The sequence below is a fragment of the Salmo salar genome, chromosome 13 (genome assembly GCF_965601325.2).
Source record: "Salmo salar chromosome 13, fSalSal1, whole genome shotgun sequence".
Classification (NCBI taxonomy): domain Eukaryota; kingdom Metazoa; phylum Chordata; class Actinopteri; order Salmoniformes; family Salmonidae; genus Salmo; species Salmo salar.
Genome location: NC_138303.1, coordinates 28,410,100 through 28,427,165, shown reverse-complemented (window position 1 = coordinate 28,427,165; position 17,066 = coordinate 28,410,100). Strand labels below are relative to the sequence as shown.

Sequence of the window (17,066 nt, the reverse complement as noted above, 5' to 3'; positions counted from 1 at the left end):
ACAGATAGTTTGATTATATCATATAATGAAAGAGAACAGGCAGAAAGATGAGTGGGTCAGAGTTATGGTGATGTGCTGTGAAGTACAGTCACTGAGGGTTAACCAATCCTGAGGCAGAACTGAAGATCCATCTATTGTCACGTACGTGTGTGTGTGTGAGAGAGAGAGAGAGAAAGAAAGAAAGAAAGAAAGAAAGAAAGAAAGAAAGAAAGAAAGAAAGAAAGAAAGAAAGAAAGAAAGAAAGAAAGAAAGAAAGAAAGAAAGAAAGAAAGAAAGAAAGAAAGAAAGAAAGAAAGAAAGAAAGAAAGAAAGAAAGAAAGAAAGAAAGAAAGAGACAAATTGGGAAGAGGGAGGGAGGTTGACCCAATTCAAATGACCCCAAAAAATAAACTTGAAATAAAAGAAATTACAGAAACGGTATAGCTGAATCTCCTCAATCAATCCATAAGAATTGTGTAGGGCAGGGTTTCCCAACAAGCTGATTAAACGGAATGATCATTACACAGGTGCACCTTGTGCTGAGGACAATAAAAGGCCACTCTAAAATGCGCAGTTTTGTCACACAACACAATGTCACAGATGTCTCAAGTTTTGAGGCAGTGTGCAATTGGCATGTTGACTGCAAGAATGTCCACCAGAGCTGTTGCCAGATAATTTAATGTTTATTTCTATAACATAAGCCACCTCCAACATCGTTTTAGAGAATTTGGCAGTACGTCCAACCAGCCTCACAACGGCAGACCACGTGTAACCATGCCAGCCCAGGACCTCCCCATCCAGCTTCTTCACCTGCAGGATAGCCAACCGGACAACTGATGAAACTGTTTGTTTGCACAACCAAACATTTCTGCACAAACCATCTCAGGGAAGCTCATCTGCGTGCTCGTCAATCTCACCAGGGTCTTGACCAGTCTGCAGATGGGCGTCGTAATCGACTTCAGTGGGCAAATGCTCCCCTTTGATGACCACTGGCACACTGGAAAAGTGCGCTCTTCACAGATGAATCCCAGTTTCAATTGATGGCTGTTAGCGTGTATGGCATCGTGCGGGCAAGCAGTTTGCTAATGTCAAGGTTGTGAACAGAGTCTCCCATGGTGGTGGTGGGGTTATGGTATGGGCAGGCATAAGTTATGGACAATGAACACAATTGCATTTTATCGATGGCAATTTGAATGCACAGAGATACCGTGACGAGATCCTGAGACCCATTGTTGTGCCATTCATCTGCCGCAATCACCTAATGTTTCAGCATGATAATGCATGGCCCCATGTCACAAGGATCTGTACACAATTCCTGGAAACTGAAAATGTCCCAGTTCTTACATGGCCTGCATACTTACCAGACATGTGCATGTTTGGGATGCTCTGGATCGACGTTCCCGCCAATATCCAGGAACTTCGCACAGCCATTATAGAGGAGTGGGACAACATTCCACAGGACACAATCAACAGCCTGATCAACTTCATGCGAAGGAGATGTGTCGCGCTGCATGAGGCAAATGGTGGTCACACCAGATACTGACTGGTTTTCTGATCCACGCCCCTAACTTTTATTAAAGTAACTGTGAACAACAGATGCACGCTATATTACCAGTCATGTGATATCCATAGGTTAGGGGCTAATACATGTACTTAAATTGACTGATTTCCAGGAACTCAATAAAATCTTAGAATTTGTTGCATGTTGCGTTTATATTTTTGTTCAGTGTATTTTTAGTGCTGGATTCACAATCCGCACAATGTCAACAGAGTACATTAATAAAATGATCTAAAAACATATTTGATCTTGGTCAAGCACCATAAGCCAAGACATTAATAACAGCATAAATAGAGTCACAGACAAACATCTTATATAGAGACATTTTATGTCTGCAAGCAAATGTCACGTTCAAGTGATGCACACGCATCCTCGCATCAAAAGGTTCTGTAGCAGAATAGCTAACGCTGATGTCGGGACATTGACAAACTTAACAGTGAGTGAGTGATTATCCTGAAAACATGCATGACTGATGGCTATAGCTATGTTCAACAAGTATATTATTGTTCTGGCTTTATCTAGCTCTATTTGTGATATTTGACCTTGCCTCGCCGGCTTTCTAGCTTCTAGGTAATCAATCATCCGATGACATCTGAACGTGTTTGTTAACTTGCATGAGCTGCATTTGAAGTTGGATGTTGTCATACTCACTGCAACGTAAACTAGTGTGCGTGGATTTCTTTACATTTTGTTTTTATATACAGTACCAGTCAAAAATTTGGACACACCTGCTCATTCAAGGGTTTTTCTTTATTTTTACTATTTTCTACATTGTAGAATAAAATGTCAATGTGGCCTGTCCTCTTTGACACCAAATTGCATGCATTTACACCAAACATAATTTGTTCAGTGGTGCATTTTGATATTGTACTAAATATAGTACAAGGACGTGAATGGGTTTTAAATCTCTATCCAATATAGTCAGAAAAGCAGAAGAGCACTGGCCACCCCTCGGAGCCTGGTTCCTCTCGTTTTATTCCTAGGTTCCTTCCTTCTAGGGAGTTTTTCCTAGCCACTGTGCTTCTGCATCTGCATTGCTTGCTCTTTGGGGTTTTAGGCTGGGTTTCTATAAAGCACTTTGTGACATTTGATTGATTCATTGATTCATATATTTATGCACCGGCACAGCCAGGTTATGTTGTGGAGAAGACAGTAGAGTGAGTGTGCAGGCAGGCGAGCAGCAGATAGAGCAGAGCAGAGCAGCTTCACTTCATCGCTCTTCCTGGTTAAAGAGAGTCTCAGAGGCAAGCACTTCCTCCCAGACACCCTCAAGTCTCCATGGACACAGTTGTCATGGTAGCAGGACACTTTATGTAAAATGAGAAGGAGCAACAGATGAATAAATACACAGTACACACACTTTCATAAACGCAGACGCGCATACACACCACACAGACACACACACAGAAGCTCAAAGCCAACACAGCACTGTGTTGTGTGGTGTGTGCGGTGTGTTTGTGTGTATGCGCATCTGTGTTTATGTAAGTCTGTGTACTGTGTGTTTATTCATCTGTAGCTCCTTCTCATTTTACATATTTTACAGTATGATCCTATGACATTGAGCCCTTCATCACAGAGATAAAATACTACAAGCAAGGGCAGATATCAACCAATACAAGCACCCCCTACAAAACTCCATTCTGATCCTTAACCACAGTAACTAAACCACTGCATTTACTTAAATCACATTGCTGTAAATACGGACGTTAATGTTATTAGTGTTAATGTTAATTTGGAAGACTGATATGTTTTATTTATAAACAATTTATTTAAAAAAAAAATCCTTTGAATGTTATTAGTGTTAATATTTATTTGGAAGACTGATATTATGTTTTATTTTGACCCAACTGATATGGACCATGATTCAATTTTAATTGTTAATTTTACTCTGAAAATAATTTATTCATAACCCTCTTTAAATTGTTTAACGTAGAGCTGAAACGATTGAAATGATCAGTAAATGTAAAACTTTTTGACAAATGTAAATTGTCTTTTGACATGTAATTCCCTCATCTAAATAACGTTAATGTACTATTTTCAATTGTTGATGTTACGTGGAAAATACAGGTTACATAACACCTCTGAGAAATGTGCCAGCCAGGTCCCAAAGAATGCCCACTGACTTGCTGTTGCAGTTTAACCCTAAACCTCTGTTGCTCGGGTGTCTGTGTGCCAACAGGGCATGACAACAGGGACAGGCTGGACAACCTGGTCGTGGCATCTGCTTCCTGGCCAGCCTGCGAGGACAGGGGTTAAGCCCTGCTCTTATTAAAGTCACATTCTGGTGTTTTAGTCCCAGACCCAAGGCCACCTAATGTCACAACATTACATCGGTTTGGCTGGTGACTGGGTGCGTTTGGGGAGCTGGTTTAAGACTGAAGGAGAGGAGAACGTGACTGTGACTGACCCTGTGTGGATGGCCTTATGTGGTTAACGACCAGAGAGGAGGAAAAACAAAAGCTATCTTCAGAAAGACAAATTCAACTCCATCTTTCATTGAATCAGATGGCTTCTTCATCACAAAAACATTTGATGTTGCCAATTATTTTAATGATTACTTAATTGGCAAAGTGGGTAAACTTACGCAGGAAATGCCAGCAACGAACAGTGAGCTATCGTACTCATGTATAAAAAAACTAATAATGAAAAAAAGCACTGCAAGTTTGAATTTTGTAAAGTTAGTGTAGGAGAGCTGGAAAAAGAATTGTTATCGATCAATAATGACACACCTCCTGGCATTGACAACTTAGATGGAAACCTACTGAGGATGGTAGCTGACTCTATAGCCACTCGTATCTGTCATATTTTTAATCTGAGCCTAGAGGAAAGTCTTTGTCCTCAGGCCTGGAAGGGAACCCAAGAGCGGTAAAGCGGCCTTTACTGGTTCTAACAGCAGACCTATCAGCTTGCTGCAAGCTCTTAGCAAACTTGGAAAAAAATGTGCTTGACCAACTACAATGCTATTTCTCTGTAAACAAATTAACAACAGACATTTGGCATGCTTATAGAGACGGGCACTCAACATGTACCGCACTGACACAAATGACTGATGATTGGTTGAAAGAAATTCATAAAAATAAGATTGTGGGAGCTGTACTGTTAGATTTCAGTGCAGCCTTTGATATTATTGACCATAACCTTTTGTTGAGAAAACGTATGTGTTATGGCTTTTCAACCTCAGATCTGCCATATCCTGGATATGGCAGAGCTATCTAATACAACTCAGAGAGTGTTCTTTAATGGAAGCTTCTCTAATGTCAAACATGTAAAGTGTGGTGTACCGCAGGGCAGCTCTCTAGGCCCTCTACTCTTTTCTATTTTTACCAATTACCTGCCACTGGCATTAAACAAAGCATGTGTGTCCATGTATGCTGATGATTCAACCATATACCCATCAGCAAACATAGCTAATGAAGTCACTGAAACCCTTAACAAAGAGTTGCAGTCTGTTTTGCAATGGGGCGCCAGTAAAAAACTGGTCCTGAACATCTCTAAAACTAAGAGCATTGTATTTGGTACAAATCATTCCCTAAATTCTAAACCTCAGCTGTATCTGGTAATGAACAAGTTGAGGAGATTAAATGACTTGCCATTACCTTAGATTGTAAACTGTCATGGTCAAAACATATAGATTCAATGGTTGGGGAGATGGGGAGAGGTCTGTCCGTAATGAAGAGATGATCTGCTTTTTTGACACCACACTCCACAAAGCAAGTCCTGCAGGCTCTAGTTTTATCTTATCTTGATTATTGTCATCACATGGTCAAGTGCTGCAAAGAAAGACCTAGTTAAGCAGCAGCTGGTCAAGAACAGAGTGGCACGTCTTGCTCTTCAGGGCTAATATTAATACTATGCATGCCAGTCTGTTTTGGCTAAGAGTTGAGGAAACACTGACTGCATCACTTCTTGTTATTATAAGAAACATTCATGTGTTAGATATTCCAAATTGTTTGCATAGTCAACTTACATACATCAACACACACACTTACCCCACCAGACATGCCACCAGGGGTCTTTTCACAGTCCCCAGGTCCAGAACAAATTCAAGGAAACGTACAGTATTATACAGAGCAATGAGACATGGAACTCGCTTCCATCTTATACAGCGCAAGAGAACAGCAAACCTGGTTTAAAAAACAAATAAAGCAACACCTCACGGCACAACGCCTCTCCCCCATGTGACCTACTTGCTGTGTGTATGTACTGACATGTATGTAGAACTAATAGATACATTTAAAAACATGAACATGTAGTGTGTGTATGTAAATTGTAAAGTCTTGTCTGTAATGTATTTTTCAATATATATCGGGCCCCAGTAAGACTAGCTGTCTCCATTGGCGCCGGCTAATGGGGATCCTAATAAATCAAATCAAACCCTCCCGATCCTCAAGTCAAACCCATTCCAACCTAATCACTGCTCCCTCCATCCCTCTATCCCCATAACCCATTATCATGGGTCCAGAAAAGTGACTTTGTGATTGAGTGAGTGAGTGAGGAAACAGCTGAGAAAGGAAATGAGAGGATGACTCTCTGACAACAGAGAGAGATTGATGACAGAGGACATTTGATGACAAAATGGCGTAACAGGCATCAGGCTGCAGGCAGCCAGGCACGTTCCAGCTGCACAGGCATCAGGCTGCAGGCAGCCAGGCACGTTCCAGCTGCACAGGCATCAGGCTGCAGGCAGCCAGGCACGTTCCAGCTGCACAGGCATCAGGCTGCAGGCAGCCAGGCACGTTCCAGCTGCACAGGCATCAGGCTGCAGGCAGCCAGGCACGTTCCAGCTGCACAGGCATCAGGCTGCAGGCAGCCAGGCACGTTCCAGTTGCACAGGCATCAGGCTGCAGGCAGCCAGGCACGTTCCAGCTGCACAGGCATCAGGCTGCAGGCAGCCAGGCACGTTCCAGTTGCACAGGCATCAGGCTGCAGGCAGCCAGGCACGTTCCAGCTGCACAGGCATCAGGCTGCAGGCAGCCAGGCACGTTCCAGCTGCACAGGCATCAGGCTGCAGGCAGCCAGGCACGTTCCAGCTGCACAGGCATTAGGCTGCAGTAATCCGCTCTCACTGGGCTTTAGAAGGCAGGATTAAAACAGAGCTCTCTCACAGCTAGCACACTGTTTACAATCCTTCCATTCCATCATCGTCATCATCGTCACCATCAGCAGCAGAATTCTCATCCACATCATCACCCAACATCTCCGTCTTCATCATCATCCCTATCATTATCCCCCATCCCCATCTCACAAAGAGATAAAATGACCGAACCAGGGCCACTACATCCCCATCCACCAGAGAGATAAAATGACCGAACCAGGGCCACTACATCCCCATCCACCAGAGAGATAAAATGACTGAACCAGGGCCACTACATCCCCATCCACCAGAACATGACTATTGTCAGAGGAACTGAAACCATGAGGGCAGCTTGACCACATGGTCATGTGATGGATCTGACAAGTTTTTTTTGGGACTCTTAGGCAACAATAGGATAGAATATACACACACCCACGTATGTGACAATAAAACATCAAAAACACAGACCACTTTAGGGCCTGGACATACAGTGACTGCTACAGATCCTCCGTTGACATTTCACAAAACAAAATAAGTTACATGAGACTAACACGCGTGAAGCCAAATGCTGTTGACATTTCACAAGACCTAAAAGCACCAGCGACGAAAGATTGTTGACACCTCACCCAGACCAAAGACCCACTCTGCGGGACAAAATTCTATTGACTATCCACACACACACACACACACACACCTGCATGCGTGATCACAGTGTGAGGGTAATACTGTGGAAAACAGGAGGGAATGGAACAGTAAGTGCTGGTCCTCCTCTCGATTTCATCCAGATACACACAAGGATATGTGTTGACCTTGTAATTATTTAGAGCGTCAAAAGCCACACTGGAAAAAGGAGAACATTCTCACACAATTAAGTTGAAATGAATGATAATGTAAACAAGTTCTGCATGCAAACATTTGCTTCTGTTCTCCACAGCCCCGGGGAAGAGAGAAGCTGTCTTTGTGTTGTGTTGTACAGTGTGTTGTTGTCATTCATGTCTCTGACTGCTGACTGCTGGCTGTGAGCCCTGACCAGTCTGCTGTAAGACGCCTGCCCACACACTCCGCTGTGGTAACATTTAGGTTATCTAGTGAGGGGACTGAGAACAGTGTTTTCCTCTGGCGTGAGGGTAAATATATAGCATTCCCTAAACTATTAATATAGTGTCAAAGTGTGTGTACGTGCATGTGTGCTTAAGATGTAGGATTTGTGTACGTGTGTGTGTGTCCACATGGTGCACGTGTACTACATGTGTGTGTCCGCATGATGCACGTGTACTACATGTGTGTGTCCGCATGATGCACGTGTACTACGTGTGTGTCCGCATGATGCACGTGTACTACATGTGTGTCCGCATGATGCACGTGTACTACATGTGTGTGTCCGCATGGTGCACGTGTACTACATGTGTGTGTCCGCATGGTGCACGTGTACTACGTGTGAGTGTGTCTAATTTTAAAGCATCCAGGCTCAGTGTGTTGGTCTCGAAGCGGCCGGCTCCCCCCGAGGACAGCAGAGCAATTCCTGTTTGTAATGAGGCACAAGCTGAAATGAGGCTGTAATAATGCTGCCTGGGGTGCAGAGCCTCGCCCAGCCTCATACCCTGTCACGCACCACAGCTCTGGGAACACGATACAATCAATGGATATCTGCTCTCAGCACTGCCACCCTCCCAAGCCCCAGTTGAAACTGTACTGTACTATTATAGTGAACAACAATGAACATCAAGCTTCCTAATATTGAGTTGCACCCCTTTTTGCCCTCAGAAGAGCCTCACTTCGTTAGGACGGACTCTACAAGGTGTCAAAATCATTCCACAGGGATGCTGCCCCATGTTGACTCCAATACTTCCCTCATTTGTGTCAAGTTGGCTGGATGTCCTCTGGGTGGTGGACCATTCTTGATACACACGGGAAACTGTTGAGTGTGAAAAACCCAGCAGCGTTGCAGTTCTTGACATACTCAAACCGGTGCGCCTGGCACCTACTACCATACCCCGTTCAAAGGCACTTCAATCTTTTGTCTTGCCCATTCAACCTCTGAATGGCACACATACACAATCCATGTTTCAATTATCTCAAGGCTTAAACATCCTTCTCTAACATGTCTCCTCCCCTTCATCTACACTGATTGAAGTGGATTTAACAAGTGACATTAATAAGGGATCATAGCTTTCACCTGGATACACCTGGTCAGTCTGTCATGGAAAGAGCAGGTGTTCCTAATGTTTTGTACACTCGGTGTACGTGGTCTTAAATGGGGATAAGACCTTTCATACTAACACCTGTGTTCTTAGAGTAGCATTATAACCATGCACTTAACTATACTGTACTTATTTTGTAACTGTTGCTCTATTGAGAGGAGAGCTGACAAGTAAGCATTTCATTGTACTGAGTATACTATTCTGTAACCTGTGAGTTTGACAAATAAACTTTGATTTGAGTAACACAACCCAAACAGTGGAAAGTGGGAACCCCACCAAAATAATAGAACTCACCATCCTGGAGAAGTACTGTTCGTACACAAGCTGGCCACTGTAGCTCAGCCAACATTTCCATTTTTCAAATTAGATAGATTTTACAACCCAGTACTAAAGTTTTTAGTAGGTAGTCAATCTATCAGACTTCAAGAGAAAGAAAGAAACAGTGAGACAGGGAGTCTTACAGCGGAATAAAGAAATCCTCTTAACACATTCACCAAAAAAGTCTGCCTCTATCTTTCTATCTCGCTCTCGCTCTCACACACACGCACATGGCCAGTATGCTGTTTAGCCTGAGTCTCATTTCCTCTCCTTTCCGGCAAAACCTTTAATCCCTAACAGAGAGTAAGACGCAACCTGACATTTTCTTCGGGAATAACACACACACACACACACACACACACACACACACACACGATACATTTTGTCTGCACAGAATGCTGTTTGTTGAATATGTCATGTATAACACACACACATATTATACGGAAACACACACACACACACACACTTGGTTCTAAATGCAGTGAAGGCAAATTCTCCCGCTAAGACAGGACAACCTTTTAAAACAATAACATGGCTTTACGCCTTTTTCTCCAAGACAACGTCTGTTAGGCTCAGAATGGGAATGCAGCCCAAAACCCCTTACTTTTTATTTATTTACCTCGGCAAGTCAGATAAGAACAAATTCTTATTTACAATGACGGCCTACCCCGGACGACACTGGGCCAATTGTGCGCCACCCTATGGAACTCCCAATCACGGCCGGATGTGATACAGCCTGGTTTCGAACCAGGGACAGTAATGAAGCCTCTGCACTGAGCTGCAGTGTCTTAGACTGCTGTGCCACTCTCCCTTACAACTCATTGAGTGACAATAACATTTAAAAAAGCTTTATCTCAGATCCCAACTAACATACGGTCTAAATATTTGGTGATAGGATGGCTGAATCCGTCCAATCCTAAACTGAGACCTTGATAACACATAATCAAATAAACCACCCATAAACAATTGTTATCTACATGAAAAGTATCTCTGGGGAATAAAATCCCCAAACAGAGTAACACAAAGGACAGTAAACATCAGTCTTTGGTGGTTTTATTTGGATTGTCTTTCCAGTGTTATTGAACTGTTAAATTAAATGTTTATTTAAAAATGAATTAATGACATTTTATTTTTGTGTCAAATCGCCAGTTGGCAAAACATCCCTTATGGGATTAATTGACAAATAACCAAACATTACAATAATTCACTGCAATAATTCAGAGCTAATTCTTTTTCCGGTGTTCTCTGCAGTGCGCATCGCATAAAAAGTTTTTTAATAGATAAAAATCAATAATAAATAAGGTTATATCCCTAGAGCAGTAAAAAATATACATACATACAGTACATACATATACTGTTTGTTTCTGCTGTAACTGTTGGCTCCTGGCTCGCTCATTGGATTATGAATTCTATGAATTGGCCATGCAGTATGCTAGTGGTCAAAGGACATGTCATAAGTATAAGTACCCACCAAATCATAGCCAAGCCGAATATGATCCTAATCATCATTCAGCCACAGCCAGATCCACAGCAGGGGTCAGACCCAAACAGAGACAGTCACATTATCCACTGTTAAACCCTCCTTTATTCCACAGACCCACCTCCCACGCGCGACCTGCGGCCTACACCCTGCCTCCTCTCCCTCTCCTGGCCTACACCTTGCCCCCTCTCCCTCTCCTGGCCTACACCCTGCTCCCTCTCACCCTGCCCCCTCTCCCAGCCTAGACCCTGCCCACTCTCGCGGCCTACACCCTTCCCCTCTCCCTCTCTTTCTCTCCCCCTCCCTCTGCACAACCTCATCTACTGCCCACTAATCCACAGCACAGCTTAATCCTCCAAACCTGGCCACACACACAATCACAGAGACACACGTGTGAGCACGCACACACACACACACACACACACACTCAAACTAGGATATTCCTAGTTACTTGCACATATTCCCACAGATAAAGAGCCACACTGGCGTGAGTAGTCATGCTCAATGTTACACACTGAGAGGGAGAAGGTCTCAAGCCCCTAAGAGACCATCACACAGCAGGACACTCAATCCTCCTCAAGACACACACTCATTCATGCTCCCGATCTGAACTTCTACTGATCCATTACAGTGTTTGAATGTCAATTACCCCCTAAGACAGAGTGTATTCAAGGTTGACAGATTGGGACCTTTCACAGACACACACACACCTGTTGGTTTAGGTTTCATTCATGCTAGCATATTAATCACACACAGACACACCCCTCCCTGTTCAGTAATGTTATTGTGAGAGCAGACAAGGAAAGGCCATATGATGCAGGCTCCTCTGAGTTGATGCAACTGTCTGTCTGTCTGTCTGTCTGTCTGTCTGTCTGTCTGTCTGTCTGTCTGTCTGTCTGTCTGTCTGTCTGTCTGTCTGTCTGTCTGACACTGGAAAGTAGCTAACTCATGCCAACTCACACAACAGGTTCAAAGAAATCTAAAACCACATTTCCCAGAAAGACTTTAGATACCATAAACGATCTGCTTTAACAAAGACAGGAAGTTAACGTCCCAATCACCAGAATCTCTACGGTTTCACAGTAGAAATCCTCAGATGTTGATAGGTCAAATATTTCTAAAATTATACTAACTACTGTCCTAAGGGAAAACCAATCAGTGACTCAGTTCACTCTAGCTTTCACTTCAATAATAACCATGATGGCGGAATCAGCGTCTTCCACTGCCGACATAATACTGCCTACTGCTTCTATACAAGTCATACACAAGAAACAAGAGGCGGTGACGCTGTACAATTCTCTCTCAAAATGTCTTCAAAACAGACTTATACCACCAGGAATTTACAACATCAATAAATGATATGATTTCCTTCCTGCTTTTGTTTATTCTGACGAGAACTCAGAATAGTGAAAACCATCAAATGAAGGTTGGACATGAGATGCTGCTGACTAGAGACTTGGGGAGCGTTAATACTCTGTTTCCTCCATCTGTTTAGGGATCATGGGCATGTGTCTGGGCATGTGTCTTCCAGTATAAATCATCTAAAGAGGACGGACATCTTTTCACATTCTAACAGTTAGAGGCCTTGACGCTCAAATTGATTTGTAGTTTATTTCTAGAGACTGGCATGCCATCGGATATACAGTGCATGCTGGGAGATGGAATAGAACTGAGCTAGATGGTCAGTCTATCACACAAGTACACAGCTCTGTGTGTCAACATGGAATTGAATAAGACATTTGACAGGCACCTGTTACATCTCGTTAATTATCATCTGTTTTCTGATCCCTGTTAAAGACTGTTGATTGACATATAACTGGTCATAGAACTATCATTTTAATTCTAATTATAACTGCTCATTGTAAATAATTCTATTTCATCATTTTAAATGACTCGTTGCTGTTATGCTGCACTGCACACACAGTCTGTGTGTGTGATTATATCAGCACCATAAACAAACTGACAGGTTTCTCATCTCCAAGCCCTCACTACTGTATGTGGAAGAGACTGGGTGTGACACACAGGACAGATGACCTCCAGAACAGACTAGCGTAGCATACCGTTTATGTCAACAAAAGAAGCATGATACATTACCATATGGTGTCAGGAAACCCCTGACGCCATACAGACGCCATACAGGGTACAGAAGTAGAGAAGAGATTCAGAAACTCTTGGAGGACAATGGAATTAAATGAAAAGCTTCTTTATTATTAAAAGTAGAACCAACGCGTTTCAGCCATAAAACAGTGCAATTCCTGAATGTACCCTGCTTCCGCAGAAGTACTCTGATGAAGGTGTAACATGGTCCATCCATGCCATGGTCAATTCAGTATTCAATAGAAGAAGAAAAAAATTATCACAGAAATACAATAGACCCTTTTCACTTCCTGAAGCCCAGCTATACTGTAGACTTGAATAGACTACTCACCAGGTCGTGGTTGGTGGAGTTGGAGTCGTCCTCAGGGAAGGGGATGTAAACAGCTAAGGCCACACAGTTGGCAAAAATAGAGAGCAGTATAAAGATATCAAAGGGTCTGAGGCACACGGTCAAGGAACAATGTTCAAAGTACACAGTAAATACGTAAGCATAAATAGATAGAAGACATTGCAGTCATGTAAAGGTAGGGGGGAAATCCAGAAATTATCTTGGATCTTATGAAGTAAAAAAAACAATGATCAAAGCAAACATGTTTAAATACAGCCACATTATCATTTTGATATATGGTAGAGAAATTACTCATCATGGGATTGTCTTAATGCATCATCTTTAGAAAACACACTGGATACTTTCTGTGATGGCTGCATTCAGAACTAAACTCAAATTAACTCTTTAGACTGTTTCCACCTGGGTTCTGGTCTGATAGACTGTTTCCACCTGGGGTCTGGTCTGATAGACTGTTACCACCTGGGGTCTGGTCTGATAGACTGTTACCACCTGGGGTCTGGTCTGATAGACTGTTACCACCTGGGGTCTGGTCTGATAGACTGTTTCCACCTGGGGTCTGGTCTGATAGACTGTTTCCACCTGGGGTCTGGTCTGATAGACTGTTACCACCTGGGGTCTGGTCTGATAGACTGTTACCACCTGGGGTCTGGTCTGATAGACTGTTTCCACCTGGGGTCTGGTCTGATAGACTGTTTCCACCTGGGGTCTGGTCTGATAGACTGTTACCACCTGGGGTCTGGTCTGATAGACTGTTACCACCTGGGGTCTGGTCTGATAGACTGTTTTCAGCTGAAGAAGAGAAAAGACTTACTATGGAGACTGCAACATAAATGATTTTGTTACTGAAAGCTTGTTTGTTTGTTGCTTGGAAGGGGCCTGATGCTAACTATCGGGGATGAAACTTGGCATAATTACTATTATGAACTGCTTTCGCCTGTAAACTAATAGTCCAACGTCAACAGGTGTTTTCCATGTGTGGACACAGAGAGTCCCTGTATATCTCCATTGAGAGCCCCAGAAAGGATACTTCCACTCCACGAGGCTGATGCAGGCTCTGCGGATGGGATTGTTGAGGGTGAGGCAGAACAGGGCCCTGGGCGGCCTGCTGTTGGTGGAGCCGCCCTGCTTCTTGCTCTTGGCGTACTGTTGCCTCTTCCTCTGTGACAACGAGCCTACCGGTGCAGGCGTGGCCCCAGGGACAGAGTTGCGGGCGCTCATGCTCTGGGAGACGTCGCCCTGGGAGTTACGAGCAGCATGGATCTCGGCCTGCCAGGAGATAGTGCCGGTCTGGCGGCAGGACTCGGGCTGGGAGGGGTTTTCTGACCAGAGGGCCGGCGTATCACCAGGGGGAGGGGCTCTGGTGCTGCTGGCATATTGTGCCCCTGAGGAGAGAATGATAAGGGGGAGAGTGAGAGAGGAGGGGTCAGGGTAGAGAGAGGGGGTGAGCAGAGAAAGGTGTAAGCCAGAGAGTAAAGGGAAGGTGAAGGTGAGAGAATGGTGATTGAACCAGGGGAAAGAGAGAGGAAGGGAGAGAGGCATCAATACAAACTGTGTGACATTCAGTGACAGTGACCTCACCAGTCGATCTGTGCAGTGAATTTCAGTGCTCCAAACCTGCAGAACCCTCCTCTAGCCATGCTTTTAACCAACAAGTCGCCACGTGACACATAAATATTGAAATGAACCATTTAATGCCATTTGTTTTCATGCAGATCACAGGGAGACATTACAATGCCCACAAGTGTAGTGATTGTGCTTAATTTAGTGTGTATGCCTAGTTAGTGTTGTATCTAATTCTTCTTTTTTTTTTAAATGTAAGTCTCAGAAAACCACTAAATGTTATTTATATCGGCAAACATGAATTTTGAGGTGAGCTGATCAGAATGGCAAACTGTAATCAAAGCAATGAAATCCTTGGACAGGATAGTGATGTTGTTATTGTTTGATTGGGGGGTAAGCTGAACAGGGAGCATTCCCTTGACAACTAAGGAAAACACAAAAGATACAAGGGAAGGCTGGTCAGTGCTCAGTACACCATATGGATGCTACATAAAAGAGAAAATGATAGAAAAAAATGAAAATAATGTGGGGGAAAACAATTATTTCTGTTGTCACATGCTGTGAAATGTTTTACATAATCCTAACAACAAATGAATTGATCCAACATCTGTCGCGGATGCATGTGCACAAACTGTTGATGCAAAACTGAGTCAGTCTAGATTGTTTTAAATAAAATCCAATCGTAGACAACAGCTGTAGACTAACAGTGAAATGCTTAATTACGGTCCCTTTCCAACAATGCAGAGTAAAGATAAAGATTAAAATAACAAAATATCAAATGTACTGACAAATACAACTTAATTACTTATATGTACAGAATTCCACGCTTCCTCTCAACTAGACTAGAATTCATAGTCCAAATATCCATCAAATTAATCCACAAATAAACCTACCTTTTCTTACGACTAAGTTTAAGGGACAGATGATTTTTCAAATATATTACCTAGACATCAGTGAAGTATACTGCTAATAAAAAACAAGAACATTTGAGACGTTCTCAGCACAAAACAAATGGAAAGCATAGGACTCCAGGTCACACGAGACACATGCGATAACACCGACACAAGACGATAGAAGAGCGCACAAGCTTCTTCCCAACAGCGCAGCGCTCCAAAGAGACGAATTAGTCAAAAGCATCATAGGGCTGTATTTACCTTCGGGCTGTTCCTCTGCTTTTTGCATTCTCTTATCCACATTGAAACTCCGTTCTAAACCCAACACAATAGAAGTGGAATAATAGCCTAAACGTTCAATCAAAATTATTTTACTACATTTAATAAAGTACACATAACCTCAGAGATTTAGCCTACCACAAACATCCTTGAAATGCAACATCCGGGTGTTTCACATGATGGATCGTAGCTGGCTAAAATACAGACACCTACATTCTTTCCTGGATTAGTGGTCCATACAAGTCCAATTGATTGTTCAAGTTTTTTGTTTAGCCTACTGAAGCAACATGGCAACAGCTGTGTCCATCCTCTCAAGAACGAAGCGAAGATGTGATTTTGGACCCTGTGTCCAAGGTGTGCAAAGTGGCACTGTTCACTCTCTCATGGGCACGATTGGCATCCCACGCTAATCCGTTTAAAGACAGCATTTATACTATAGAATAGCCTTCTCCTGTACTCTGCCAGGGATGTGTGCTGTAAATAAGTCGGATTCGGAGTTGGGCCAATGAATTAAAATGACATAGTCACCATTGACCGATCTGACTTTCCTTTCCAACTAGGGCGACTGTCTCGAGACAAACAATCCAATATAGGCCATCCATAGCCTAATAACATATACAATTAACCCTAATAAATCAAACGAATAAGTCTAACTAATAAATGATGGCACTAACATTACTGTGACAACGATGTAATAACTTTATTAAACATGTGTAGGTTTAAGGTTAATCAATTTGTTGCTCAATAACTTCCCAGGGCAATCACAGAGGCAAATGTGCCTGTGGTAACGTAAATTACGCACACACACACACACACACACACACACACACGTACACCCACACACGATTATGAAACATGCATGATTTAGGATTAATAAGAGTCACTAACTGACAATAAATGTGTTATGAGCTTGATACAAATGTATTTCTATAACCCCAAAACGAATCACCTTTTGCTCGTGTTTAGGCTATAGTTTAAGGCAACTCTATGACGCTCTAAAATTATTACTTCTCTCTCTCACATAATTCAATTCCCTGCATGGATATGTCAGACATGAAGACCTGCATACACACCTTTCAAAATTCACATTTAACAGGTTACATTTCACCATTCTGTCACTCTCGTTCTATCACTTGGTATTCAAGAGTTGGCTTTCAAGAGGCTATAGCATTGTAAAACTTAAGTATTATAACTCAATAGTTTTCAGTCTAAAAAAACTACAAAGTATTATTATACACAGCTGGCGCTTAAAATAATAGTCCCCCTCCAAATAGGCCT

At 42.8% G+C, this 17,066-nt stretch overlaps 1 protein-coding gene across 1 annotated transcript in view; it reads right to left on the bottom strand.

Moving 5' to 3' along the window:
- The window catches only part of LOC106566685 (voltage-dependent L-type calcium channel subunit alpha-1D), a 91,007-nt gene extending 75,277 nt beyond the window's left edge, over positions 1-15,730 (bottom strand). The window contains exons 1-3 of the mRNA XM_082959939.1: positions 15,560-15,730; positions 14,084-14,438; positions 13,039-13,144 (exon numbers count right to left, since the gene is read on the bottom strand). Of these exons, the coding sequence (XP_082816065.1) occupies positions 13,039-13,144; positions 14,084-14,274 (297 nt within the window). The 5' untranslated portion in view covers positions 14,275-14,438; positions 15,560-15,730. The remainder of the gene's footprint in view (positions 1-13,038; positions 13,145-14,083; positions 14,439-15,559) is intronic.
- Between the last annotated feature and the right edge of the window lie 1,336 nt (positions 15,731-17,066).